Source organism: Hypanus sabinus, chromosome 18, assembly GCF_030144855.1.
Source record: "Hypanus sabinus isolate sHypSab1 chromosome 18, sHypSab1.hap1, whole genome shotgun sequence".
NCBI lineage: Eukaryota > Metazoa > Chordata > Chondrichthyes > Myliobatiformes > Dasyatidae > Hypanus > Hypanus sabinus.
This window is the reverse complement of record NC_082723.1, coordinates 62,842,165-62,856,195: the sequence shown is the minus strand read 5'-3', so window position 1 is coordinate 62,856,195 and position 14,031 is coordinate 62,842,165. Positions and strand designations below refer to the sequence as shown.

General features: G+C 46.6%; 1 protein-coding gene across 7 annotated transcripts in view; it reads left to right on the top strand.

Moving 5' to 3' along the window:
- The window catches only part of LOC132407666 (uncharacterized), a 41,924-nt gene that overhangs the window by 20,734 nt on the left and 7,159 nt on the right, over positions 1 to 14,031 (top strand). For 5 of the 7 annotated variants that reach the window (XM_059994499.1, XM_059994496.1, XM_059994495.1 and 2 more), the window contains exons 2-3: positions 891 to 1,084; positions 6,413 to 6,508. In XM_059994499.1, coding sequence (XP_059850482.1) covers positions 891 to 1,084; positions 6,413 to 6,508 — 290 coding nt within the window. The remainder of the gene's footprint in view (positions 1 to 890; positions 1,085 to 6,412; positions 6,509 to 14,031) is intronic. The other 2 variants (XM_059994497.1, XM_059994493.1) reach the window with 1 other exon arrangement.

Sequence of the window (14,031 nt, the reverse complement as noted above, 5' to 3'; positions counted from 1 at the left end):
ACACACACACACACAGAGTACACACTCCCACACACAGAGTACACACTCCCACACACAGTACACACACACACACACACACACACACACACACACACACACACACACACACACACACACACACACACACACACACAGTACACACTGCCAAACACAGTACACACACATATACACATTGTACGCACACCAATCCACACAGTATACAAACACCCACACACAAATAGTGCACACACATAGTACATACACCTACAGTACACACACCCTCACATGCAGTATACCCACGTACTACACAGTACACAAACCCACACACTCAATACAGACTCCCACACACCCACACAGTACACATACCAATACACATGGTACGCACACTCACAGACGTAGTACATACTCACACACAGTACACATACACGCACACCCATGGCGCGTGCACGCACACACACACACACACACACACACACACACACACACACACACACACACACACACACACACACACACACACACACACACACACACACACACACCATATACTCCCACAAATGGTACACATATACACACACAGCATGCACCCACCTACAGATCGTACACACCCACAAACCTTCACATGGCAGCAGCCAATGACACAATCATGTTTCAAAACACACACATACAGTACTTTAATACTGGCTTGATTTAATACCCATGAGTTATTGTTATTAAAGCTGAGTAATGTGAATAGGATTATGGTAGTGTGGAATATATTGTTCCCATTTTTGCTTGTGAGGAGTTTCTGTGGATCCAGGCTCCATCAGAGGCAGTGATAACTGCTGCTCTGATCTCCAGCAGGTTTAACGAGCATCGATCTTGTTTTCTTTTCATCTCTAATGTGATTCAGCTCAGCCGTTTGATCGCAGGTTCCAGCACCGCTTTCTCACTCGATGCCTCCCCTGTCAAATGCTACCCATTCTCAGCATCCCAGAATGGAGCCGGGCGTTTTGATCTTCTTGCTGTACGTGATGATCATCCACGAGCTGGTGTGCGGCTGGATCGAATACAAGAGGCAAGCAGCCAAGCCCAAGAAGCCAGCCCGGCCTGTCTGGTGCCCACAGTGAGTAGTGGCCATAGTACATAAGGCCATAGTGGCCTTAGCAATGTTAACAGAACTGAGTTGTCTGTTCTTCCTTCAAACAAAACTTCACACCACCGCTGAATGTGAGAGATGGGTGTTGTTTATTTATCATAGTTTAAATAGCCTGCTAGTTCTGACAGCACAATGTATCAGGGTTTGTGATGGACTGTAGACCATGGTCTCTCTTTGGGGGCTTTGCTGTTGCTGGCACGTGGGTGGCAGGAATGCCGATGCTTTATGCCATAACAAGTGGGGGTGAGGGAGAGGGGAGGATGATGCTTTTGTGTGGGAGGGGCAGGGGCCTTTGGGGTTCTTGTGTGTTTTTTGTCGTTCATTCTTTGGGTTTTTTTCCTTCTGTTTCGAGGATGTCTGTGAGAGTAAGAGTTTCAGGTTGTATATTCCCCAATATTAAATGGAACTTTTGAACTTTTGAACTAAGAATGCCTACCGTGTCATGTACTGGATGCCCTTCAAGGCCACACAAGCACTGATTGTAAAGAACACGTCTGAATGTGCACACAGTTGGATTCCCAAACAGTCGTCAATAACCTGAGGAAGGGAAGTAGTAAGAGGTTCCTTTTAGGGCTGGCTGGCTCTCTCTGAGAAAAGTACCTGACACTTTTTACCCACTTCCCCAAGTGAGGGGAGAAGTGCAGGTTTGAAGTTGCCTTTTGAAGGAAGTTACCTTTCTTCATGTATGAAGAATTAATCATGTGGAGAAACATAATCGCCTTCAGGATACTGAGATATAATTACAACTCTCTGATTTGATATGCGGATTATGACCAAAGAAAACATGGCTGGAGTTGCTTAGCACTTTTGTTTAAAGCTTGATTTTTTGACACACTGAATAAACAAAAAATAGAGAAAATAGATAAAAGGAAACTGCCAATATTTACAAAAAGATATCTACCAGAAAGCACAACAACAGCTCCATACTTTGTTCAGTGTGAACTCCTAGCTTCTCTCTCTCACCCTCTCTCTCGCTCTCTCTCTCTCTCTCTCTCACACACCCTCTCTCTCTCTCTCTCTTTCTCTCTCTGTCTCACTCCTACCGAGAGCGACCCCCCCTTTTTTTAGGCATCAGAAAATACCATGTTTAGTTACTCATGAAGTTAATTTAAGACTACATGTGAATTAGAGTACGATGCTGCACCCCACAATGTAGTTACAATCGTATTACAAAATAAACAGAAGTATCTAGCTTATATACAAAATACAAACAACATATACACATTTACACATCCCCATTACTAAAGAAATGGAACTCTCCAGTGTGTAGGGCAGGAGGCACGATAAAACCAAACCCTTCAGGATGCATTATTAAAATATAACGGGGGGTGGGGGAGAAGACATTGAAGTGTGCAGGCTCAGTGCAGAGTGACAAGGCAATGTTTGTGTGTGCGTGTGTGAATGCGCATGAGTTCTGAGTGTGTTAATGAGCGCTCTCTGTCACATTAACACCCTTCTCTCCTGCGGCAATGATGTTCTTCAGCCACGGTGGTTAGTCTGCGGTAACATTTCCTGTCCCTGCTTTATGGTAGACACGGTTTGAAGGATTGGGGCTCTGGGTACCACCGTGTCCCTCTGGCCATCTTCGTCTGTATCCACGTTAGCACTCTGTGGTCTGTAAAGTTCAGATTTCCTGCCAAGGGGGCAGTACCGGAGGTTGTAAAGGGCCCACAGTGAACATCGAACATAGTGCGCAGGAACAGACCATTCAGCCCGTGATGTCGCGCCAAACCAGCTAAAAATCAAATCGAAAACACCCAAGCACTAAGCCCTCCTACCTACACCATGTCCATATCCCTCCATCTCCCTCACATCATGTGCCTGTCCAAACGTCTCTCAAAAGCCTCTACTGTATTTGCCTCTACCACCACACCAGAGCATTCCGGGCATCCGCGACTCTCTGAGTAAAAAACGTACCCCTTACATCCCCGTTGAACCGACCCCCTCACCTTCAATTCATATCCTCTGGTATTAGGCATTTCAACAGATACCCCCTGTCCACTCTATCTATGCTTCTCATAAACTTATAAACCTCTATCAGATCTCCCCTCAGACTCCGACGCGCCAGAGAAAACAACCCAGGTTTATCCAGCCTCTCGTGATAGCACATGCCCTCTAAACCAGGCAACACCCTGGTAAACCTCTTCTGCACCCTCTCCAAGGCCTCAACATCCTTCCTATAGTGGGGTGACCAGAACTGTAAGCAATACTCTAGATGTGGCCTAACCAGAGTTCTATAAAGTTGCAACATAACCTCTTGACTTTTGAACTTAGTGCCTCAAATAATAAATTCAAGCATTCTAAAAGCCTGCTTTATCACCTTATCGACCTGTGTAGCCACTTTCAAGGAGCTATGAACTTAGATCCCAAGATCTCTCTGCTGAACAACACTGTTAAGGATAATAGTGTGCTGTCTCCTTGCATTTGCCCTACCAAGGTGAAGCACCTCACATTTTTCTCGGTTAAACTCCATCTGCCATTTCTCTGCCCATTTCTGCACATGATCTATATTGTGCTGTATTCTTTGTCAGTCTTCTACACTTTCCACAACTTCACTAATCTTGGCGTCATCCGTAAATTTACTAATCCACTCATCTACATTTTCATCCAGGTCATTTATATGTATCACAAACACCAGAGGTCCCAGCACAGATCCCTGCAGAACACCACTAATTACAGACCTCCAGCTCAAATACATCCTTTCAACCTCTACCCTCTGTGTTCTTTGCACAAGTTAGTCCTGAATCCAAATAACCAATTTTCCATGGACCCCATGAATCTCAATCTTCTGGATTAGCCTCTCTTGAGGAACTTTGCCAAATGGCTTACTAAAATCCATGTAGACAACATCCACTGCTCTACCCTCATCAAGCTCCCTTGTCACCTTGTCAAAAAACTTGATTAAGTTGGTAAGGCACAAGTTGCCATCCGCAAAGCCATACTGGCTCTCCCTAATTAGGCCAAATGCTCATATATCCTATCCCTAAGAATTTTCTCCAGCAATTTCCTACAACTGACATGAGATTCACCAGTCTATAGTGCCCAGGATTCTCCCCCATTCCCTCCTTCAACAGAGATACAACATCAGCCACTCGCCAGCCAGTCTTCCGGGACATTGTCTGCGGATCAAGGGGATACAAAGATACTGGTCAAAGGCTCAGCAAACTCACCTCTTTCCTTCTTCAATAACCTGGGGTAAAGCCCATCAGGCCCTGGGGACCTATCCACTTTAATACTCGTTAGGAGGCCCGACACCATCTCCTCCATGACCCCTAAATGCCTTAACATATTTATACACTCAGCACTGATCTGCTGGTCCTTCATATCCTTTTCTTTGGTGAATACTGAAGCAAAGTACTCTTTAAGACCTCACTCATATTTTCTGTGCTGAAGCAAATGTTCCCCCTCCCTTATCCTTGAGTGGTTCCACCCTCTGTCTATTTATCCTCTTACTCTTGATTTATGTTGAATGCCTTGCAGTTCACCTTAACCCTACTTGCCAAGGCCTTTTCCTGACTTTCCTAGTTCCCTTCTTTAGTTCTTTCCTGGCTTCTTTGTACTTCTCATGTGCTTTGTTTGATCCCGACTTCCGAAGCTTTACATTTCCTTTTTCTTCTCGACTAAATTCATCACCTCTCTGGACATCCAAGGTTTTCTTACCTTTCCGTTCCCATCCTTCCTTCCAGCAGGAGCATCCCTTTCCTGTACTCTGTGCAATTGACCTTTAAACACCCTCCTCATGTCTGATGTGGACTTGCCAGAGAAAAGGTGTTCCCAATTAACTCTTCTTAGTTCCTGCCTAATGCCTCCACAATTTGCCCTACTCCAATTTAAAACTCTTCCACAAGGACCATACATATACTTATCTATAACTATCCTGGAAGTTAAGGAGTTATGGTCACTATTCCCTAACTGTTCATCCACTGAAATGTCAGTCACCTGGCCAGGTCCATTACCCAACACCAGGTTCAGTACAGCCCCTCCTCTCATTGGACTGTCCACATACCCATTTAAGATACACTTAATAAATTCTGCCCCACCTAAACCCCTTACACTGAGATGATTCCAGTTTATATGTAATAGGGAAGTTGAAATCCCCCACGCTACCAATCCTATTATTTATTTTTTGTCCAGACACTCTTTTCAATGGTGGAATACCTGGTTTCCACTATTCTCCATATTGTCCTTGTGCCAGAATTGCTCCAATGCCTGCCAGGAGGGACTTCACTTCCTCCTTGGTGTAAGGTCGAGCACCGTTGCAGATCACTTCCACCTTGTCCATCTGTGGTTGAACCTCTCCGTATCCCAAAGGGTAGTTGAGGTATCTGGTTTCATTTTTTGCCCACTCACATATTTGTAGATTGAGGGTGAGACCAGCAGCATGAATATTTCCCAGGACCCTGCCCAGATGGTCCAGATGCCCTGACCATGACTGGCCGTAGACAACCATGTCATCTAGGTAGGCCGCACTACAATCCTCACAGCCTTGTGGCTCTTGGTCCATCAACTGCTGGAACGTTGCTGGTGCATACCACAGGGCATCACAGTGAATTGAAATAGACCCAGAGATATGTGGAAGGCAGTGAGCAGCCTTCACTAAGGTCCAGTGTAGTAATGTAGTTTGCCTGTCCAATCCTTTCTAGTTGGCCATCAATACTGGGCATAGAATAAGTAACAAAAAAAAAGAAATGGCACTCAACTTGTGGAAATCAATGCATACCCTCAGGGTGCTCTCCTTCTTGGAGACGATAATGAATGGACTGCTCCCCTCACTGTCTGAAGGCTCGATGACTCCCAGATCCAGCATGGTCTGATCTCATCCTTACATGTTGCCCTGGCACTCTGCAGCAGAGCTGGCATACTGAACCCGGGTCGGGTCTGATCCTGATGAAACGTTTTAGGACCTTTGTCGGTCCTGGTCTCCGCTGGAACAGCTGCCAGCTTTGGCGAAAAGCATTTTGTTGGTAAATCTTCAACTTCTTGAAGAGTTCCAAGCATGTGCAGATTCCTCAGAGGCACTTAGTTTCCCAGGACTGGGGTAACTAGGTGCCTGTGGGCGGTATGGGTTCTGTAGACCATAGGACCTGCTTTATGGTTATGACAACAGAAAGGTCAACTAGGGATGATTATAATGGTGCCCCCTTAACCACCAGGCTTTGAACCATAGGGGATAACTTCATTGGAATGTTCCCACAACCTATGGACTCACTTTCATGGACTCTTCCTCTCATGTTCTCACTATTTATGGCTTATTTATTTATCACTCTTACTTTTTTTCTTTTTGTATTTGCACAGTTTGTTGTCTTTTGCACGCAGTTTGGTGCTGTCTTTCGTATGGTTATTATTCTGTTTGGAATTTATTGAGAATGCCTGCAAAGAAATGACTCTCAGGTAACATATGTGTACTCCTATAATAAGTTTACTTGGAAGTATAAACTTATGTAATGATACCTGTGTGAATGAGGTAGCAATAAATAAGCATTAATCTCCTACCAGTGAAGTCAAAAGTGAGATTGAGTGGTTGTTGGAGGAGTCGAAGGTGGTCATTGAAGTGGAGAAGGGGAGGCAGTTTCCAGGGAGGTGTTTGACGTGGTGCTGAGGCTGGGGAGAGAGGTTGGTAGTGTGGGACCGAGAGAAGCTAAGCCAGTGAAAGCGACTTTGGAACAATGACTTGAATCCATTCAGAGAGACGGGAGAGGTTGGGAAAAGGAGGGAAAGGGAAAAGGACAGCAACAGTGAGCACTGGGCACCGGGATTGTGGATTGGCTGACCCTTGGGGAATTGGTGGGGGGGGGGGGGGCGAATCGAGGATGGGATTGAAGAGGGAGTTCGTGACGGTTGTAGGGTGCTTATTGAGTGTGACGGCTGTGCTTCCTAGAGGTGTAAATACCAAGTGGCTAACGGTCAGCTATCCATGCACGGACGCAGCGCACATGTTAGACAAACTGTAGATGGCAGAAAACCGTGAGCACAGGCTGTGTCCAGCTGAGGATATGCCAACCCACTGCAGGGGGAACATCCATGTTTCAAAGCTGGTCCCAAGAATGGGAGCACAGAGAATGGTGTGGTCCCTTGGTGTATTGGCCCAAGGACACCTGAACCAATGACCCCAGGACATACAGATCAGGCAGTGACCCCGGAACACATGGACTGGATAGTCGCTGACCTATCTAAACATCTGTTAAATGTTGTTATCATTCCCACCTCCTCTGACAACTCATTCCATATACCTGACACTCTCTGTATGATAAACCTATTCCTCAAGTCCCATTTAAATCTTTCCCCTCTCTCCTTAAACCTATTTGGGAAAAAGCCAGTGGTAGTCCATCTTATCCATGGCCTGTGATCTTGTGTAGCACTTAAGGACACCCCTCAGTCTCCTTCACTCCAGGAAAACAGTTCCGGCTTATCCAGTGTCCTGAGCTCTTCCACTCTAGGTAGCATTCATACGAATCATCTCTGCATCCTTTCCACCTTCCGTACAAATATTCCAAGGATATTTATTTACTTTATTTAAACATACAGCATAGAACAGGACTGCACCAACAAGCAACCCCCGATAACCCTGGTTTAACCCGAACCTCATCACGGGACAATTTACAATGACCAGTTTCCCTACTGGGTAGGTCTTTGGACAGTGGGAGAAATTGGACAACCCATAAGCTCCACTGGGAGGACGTACAAACTCCTTATTGCTACGTTGCCGTAGCTTTCTCAGCAATGTGCTTATGGTTGTAACATGATGTGTCAACCCCTGTACTCAGCGCCCCGGACAGTGAAGGCCAGCGTGTCCAGTGCCTTCTTCACCAATCTGTCTACTTGATGCCACTTTCAGAAAACAATAGTTCAAGTGGTTCCACTTTAATATCAGAGAACGTTTACAGTACACAACCTGAAATTCTTACTCTGCAGAAACATCCACGAAAAACAGAAGAGAATCCCACAAGGAGTGAATGGCAGAAAAACCTTAGACCCCCAAAGCTCCCACTCCCCCCTTACCCACACAAGCAGTAGCAAAGCATCAACCACACCGAGAGAGAGAGAGAGAGAGAGAGAGATCGCTTGACGACAGAGACCTCCATCTGAGACATTCGCTGCCGTAAAATCCTGACATTCCTTCACCCACAACACCTCAGTCGGAGGCACCGGCTCGGAATTGGTTGTCCACAGGGCTGGCACACGTGTTTCAGGCCACTCCTGGAGAACATTGGAAAATGGCTGGTCAGTGTGCTTCAGGAGTGGGAACTTATCCACTGTGAAAAACACACACAGAATGCCGGAGGAACTCAGCAGACCAGGCAGCATCTGTGGAAAAGGGTAAACAGTGGATGTTTCGGGCCGAGACCCTTCGGCAGGACTGGAGAAAAAAAGCTGAGGAGTAGATTTAAAAGGTGGAGGGAGGGGAGAGAGAAACACAAGGTGATGGGTGAAACCAGGAGGGGGAGGGATGAAGTAAAGAGCTGAGAAGTTGATTGGTGAAAGAGTCAGAAGGCCATGGAAGGAAGAAAAAGGGGGAAGGAGCAGCAGAAGGAGATGATGGGTGGGCAAGGAGATGAGAAGAGAGAGGGAAAATGGGGAAGGGTGGGGGTGGGGGGTATTACTGGAAGCTTGAGAAATCAATGTTCATGCCATCAGGATGGAGGCTACCCAAACGGAATATAAGATGTTGTTCCTCCACCCTAAAAGTGACCTCATTACGACAGTGGAGGAGGCCATGGATGAACATATTGGAACAGGAATGGGAAATGGAATTAAAATGGGCGGCCACTGGGAGATCCCACTTGTTCTTGTGGATGGAGTGTAGATGCTTGTTGAAGCAGTCTCCCAATCTACATTTGGTCTCACCAATATACAGGAGGCCACACCGGATGCAGTAGATGATACCAACAGACTCACAGGTGAAGTGTCACCTCACCTGGACGGACTGTTTAAGACCGTGAATGGTAGTGAGGGAGGAGGTGTCGGGGCAGGTGTAGCACTTGTTTCGCTTGCAAGGCTAAGAACCAGTAAGGAGATCAGTGGGGAGGGGAGGGACGAATGGACAAGGGAGTCGTGTAGAGAGTGGGGAAAGCAGTGGTGGGGCAGGTAGGGAAAGATGAGCTTGGTGGTGGGATCCCATTGGAGATGTTTCAGGGAATTATGTGCTGGACGCGGAGGCTGGTGGGTGGTAGGTGCGGACAAGAGGAACCCTGTCCCTCATATGGTGGCGGGAAGATGGGGGTGTGCTTGAAATGGAAGAGCTGTGGTTGAGGGCAGCATTGATGGTGGAGGAAGGGAAGCCCCTTTCTTTGAAAAAGGACATCTCCTTTGTTCTAGAATGAAAAGCCTCATCCTGAGAGCAGATATGCAAAACCACAGCTTGAGTGCTGTTGCAGATCACAGACCTCAACAGAACCCCTGCCACCTTGAAAAGGAAAAAATAAGAGACATTAAAGAAAGGAATTTAAGCTGTTTCCGCAGACGAGGTCAAAGAAGCATCCATTTGGTGCCACCTTAGCTCTTCCCAGCTCTGTACCTGAACACTTAGGTCTCTCTGTTCTACAACTCTCTCCAGGACCCTACCATTCACTGGGAAAATCCACACAGAGTTTAACTTCTCAAAATTCTTTTCTGAGTTTAATTGCCGCCTTTCTCAGCTGAAATACATCCTACTCTAAACTTCAGCGATGTTCTTCTCTGTCCAGTTTTGGTGTCATCCACCTGCTTATTGATAAGCGTGCTTGTACCAGTCATTAATATAGATCACAAACAACAGAGGGCCCAGCACTGTTCCCAGCAGCACACCACTGGTCACATGCCAGTATGAAAAGCAACTATCCCACTGCCACTCTCTACCTTCTTCTATCAAGCCAATTTTGCAATCTGTTGATGAGCTCAGGCTGGATCCCATGCCGTCCAGCCTTCTAGACTGGCCTACCATGTGGGACATCGCCAAAAGCCTTACTAAAGTTCATGTAGACAACATCCACCACTCTGCCCTCATCAATTTCTTGGTCGCTTCTTCACATTGGTGGGACACAGTTTCCCAGGCTGACCGTTCCTATGCAGCCTTTCCTTTCCAAATGTTAATAGGTTGCACCTCACGGAGTCCTTCCAAGTAACCTTCTCATCTCTGACTTTAGGGTCACCAGCCTATAGTTCCTTGGCTTGACTTTATAGCCCTTCTTAAATAAAGGTTCAGCCAACTACCCTCCAGTCTGCCTGTGTGTCACGCAGCTTATGTGGACACAGGGATCACCACCAGGGTCACAAATGTTTCTTCCTTTGTTTCACATAGTACTCTGGGGACTTATTCAACTTTCTCAGTTCCTCTTGTAACATCAATATTTTTCACTGTTACCTTCCCTGAACTCCATTGCTTCCATGATCTTCTCCACAGTACATACAGAGGAGAAAGTCCTGATTTAAGACCTTGTAGGATAATGTGATTGGTGGAAATGTACGTAATTCACAATCACTGATATTGAGATGGGGTTCACGTTAAGGCGCTGGTCTGACGTGATGACGCATTACGTGGTTACCGCGCTTTTGTGTTCACGTTTTTCAGTACAACAGATGTGTTGCTCTGGCTTTTCTTAAACATAAAATGCTTCACACAGTTTTATTTGTGAAAACCTACATTGGTGATCCCGATGCTCTAGGATGATTCCGGTTATTGAAAATGTCGGCCGTCGCAGTCATTTAAAAACTGCCGGAGTTTTGGGAGCAAGGTGCTGTTGCTCGGCTTGTACAAGCTGAGGCCCAATTTGCACTGAGAGAAATCACCGTTGACAACACCAAATTTACCTGTGTGGAGTCACCGCCCAGCGACTCCATGGCTGCGAGGCTGGCTGTATCTGATGCAGCGATTCAGATCGATGGGTTTACTACACACCGACAGGATAAGTCTATAGATTCTCTCAAAAGCAGAGGTGGAGGAGTATGCCTCATGATCAACTCTTTTTGGTGCACAATTATATCAGTGCTGACCCAATTCTGCTCACCAGACCTGAAATATCTCACAGTTAAGTGCCATCCACTTTACCAACCACAGGAGATTTCCATGGTCATTTTGGTAGCAGTATACATTCCACCTCAGGCCAATGACAATCAGGCTTTAGATGATCTGAGCAAAGGGATCAGCATACATGAAAAAGCACACTGTTATGGTCTGGCCCAGAGCCCGCTTTCCGGGTCTTGATCCGGTCCGTGTACTCCGGACTCCGGGTCTTGTAGCCATCTCTCCTTTCACCCTTGAGCCCAAATAGGATCATCTTGGCTTCAGGAGGTGCACCTGAGACCTATCGGCTTGCAGATGGATATAAGGGGTTCTGGTCCTGAGTCTAGTTGGGGGTTGTCCTGTACCTGCTGTTCTGCTTGGCTATCCTGTTTTGACCCTGGCTTGGAGTACTCACTGTTAATCATCTAGTTCTGTAAGTCTGTTCTTGTAGTCATCCTGGCCTGAGCTCCCTTCTGACCCCCTGCCTCTGTTGGGTAAGCAGGCTGGACCTCTGTTGCCTGGTGGGGGGACCTCTGTTGCCCCTTTCTTACCCCTCTCTTCTGATGGGTTGTGCCCTGCAACCTGCCCAGGTGCTCTGTGTCTTGCCCAGGCCCCTGTGTTCCTGCCTGGGAGGCTGGGCCCTGCCCAGAAGTAATGCAGCCTGCTTAGGGGGCTATCCTCCCAGCATTCCTTGTCCCATAGACCCATCCTTTAGCCTTGCCAGGGTCCTGTCTTTGCCATGAACTCTCTGAACCCCAGGATCACTGTTGCATGCCATGGTCTCCCCACCTTGTTCTATCCCTTAGTTGTTTCTGTTCTGCCCCTAGTACTTCAGTGCCTGTGCCCTGCATTTGGGTCCAGTCTCCATGTCCCTTGTGACACACACCCTAATGCCTTTACCATTGTTTTGGGGGATTTTAATTAGGCCAGACTGAAAAATCACTAAGCAACCACCATCAACAGATCACTTGCAATACCAGAGGAAACAACGCACTGGACCATTCCTACACCACATCAAGAATGCCTACTGTGCTGTTCCATGCCCTCACTTCAGGAAGTCACCTGGCTATACTCCCTGAGTATAGGCAGAGACTGAAGACTGTAGCACCAACAGTGAGGACCAAGAAGGTATGGAAAAGGGAAGCACAGGAGCACCTACAGGACTGCTTTGAATCGGTGGACTGGACTGTATTCAGGGATTCATCTTTGAAACTGGATGAATATGCTGCAGTTGTTACCAACTTCATTAAAACCTGTGTGGATGAATGCGTGTCTACAAAGACTTGCTGTACATTCCCAAACCAAAAGCCAGGAGGTATGTCGTCTGCTGAAGGCTAACTCTGCGGCATTCAAGGCTGGTGACCCAGGTCTGTACCAGAAAACCAGTTTGACTTGCAAAGGGCTATCTCAAGGGCGAAAAGACAATCTTGAATGAGATTGGAGGTGAAATCAGATGCATGACAACTCTGGCAGGGTTTTGCAAGACATTACCTCCTTCAAAGTGAAACTCTCTAGCATGAATGGCAGTGATGCTTTACTGCCAGATGAACACAACACCTTCTATGCCCACTTTGAAAGGGAGAACACAACTACAGCTGTGAAGATCCCTGCTGCACCTGATGACCCTGTGATCTCTGTCTCAGAGGCCGATGTTAGGCTGTCTTTAAAGAGGATAAACCTTTGCAAAGCGGAAGGCCCTGATGGAGTACTGGGTAAGGCTCTGAAGATGTGTGCCAACCAACTTGTGGGAGTATTCAAGGATATTTTCAAACGCAATGCGATGGGCAGAAGTTCCCACTTGCTTCAAAAAGGCAACAATTACACCAGTGCCTAAGAAGAATAATGTAAGCTGTCTTAAAGACTATCACCCAGTAGTACTCACATTGACAGTGATGAAATGCTTTGAGAAGTTGGTCATGAATAGACTGAACTGCCTCAGCAAGGACCTGGACCCATTGCAATCACCACAATAGGTCAATGGCAGATGCAATCTCAATGGCTCTTCACTCGGCCTTAGACCACCTGGGCAACACAAACAACCATGTCAGGATGCTGTTCATCAACTATAGCTCAGCATTTAACATAATCATTCCCACAATCCTGATTGATAAGTTGCAGAACCTGGGCCTCTGTACCACTCTCTGCCAATGGATCATCGACTTCCTAACCGTAAGATCACAATCTGTGCGGGTTGGCGATAATATCTCCTCCTCACTAATGATTCACACTGGAGCACCTCAGGGGTGTGTGCTTAGCCCACTGCTCTACTCTCTCTATACACATGACTGTGTGGCTAGGCATAGCTCAAATACCGTCTATAAACTTGCTGATGATATAACCATTGTTGGTAGAATCTCAGATGGAGACGAGAAGGTTTACAGGAGCAATATATACCAACTAGTGGAGTGGTGTTGCAACAACAACCTTGCACTCAACGTCAGTAAGATGAAAGAGCTGATTGTGGACTTCAGGAAGGGTGAGATGAAGGAACACATATCAATCCTCATAGAGGAATCAGGAGTGAGCAGTTTCAAGTTTCTGGGTGTCAAGATCTCTGAGGACCTAACCTAGTACCAATATATTGATGTAGGTATAAAGAAGGCCAGACAGTGACTATACTTCATTAGGAGTTTGAAGAGATTGTGTATTTCAATAAATACACTCAAATATCTATAGATGTACCGTGGAGAGCATTCTGACAGGCTGCATCGTTGTCTGGGATGGGGGGGGGGGGGTTGCTACTGCACAGGACTGAAAGAAGCTGAAGAGGGTTGTAAATTTAGTTGGCTCTATCTTGGATACTAGCCTACAAAGTACCCAGGACATCTTCAAGGGGAGGTGTCTCAGAAAGGCAGTGTCCATTAATTAGGACTCCCAGCACCCAGGGCATGTCCTTTTCTCACTGTTACCATCAGGTAGGAGGTACAGAAGCCTG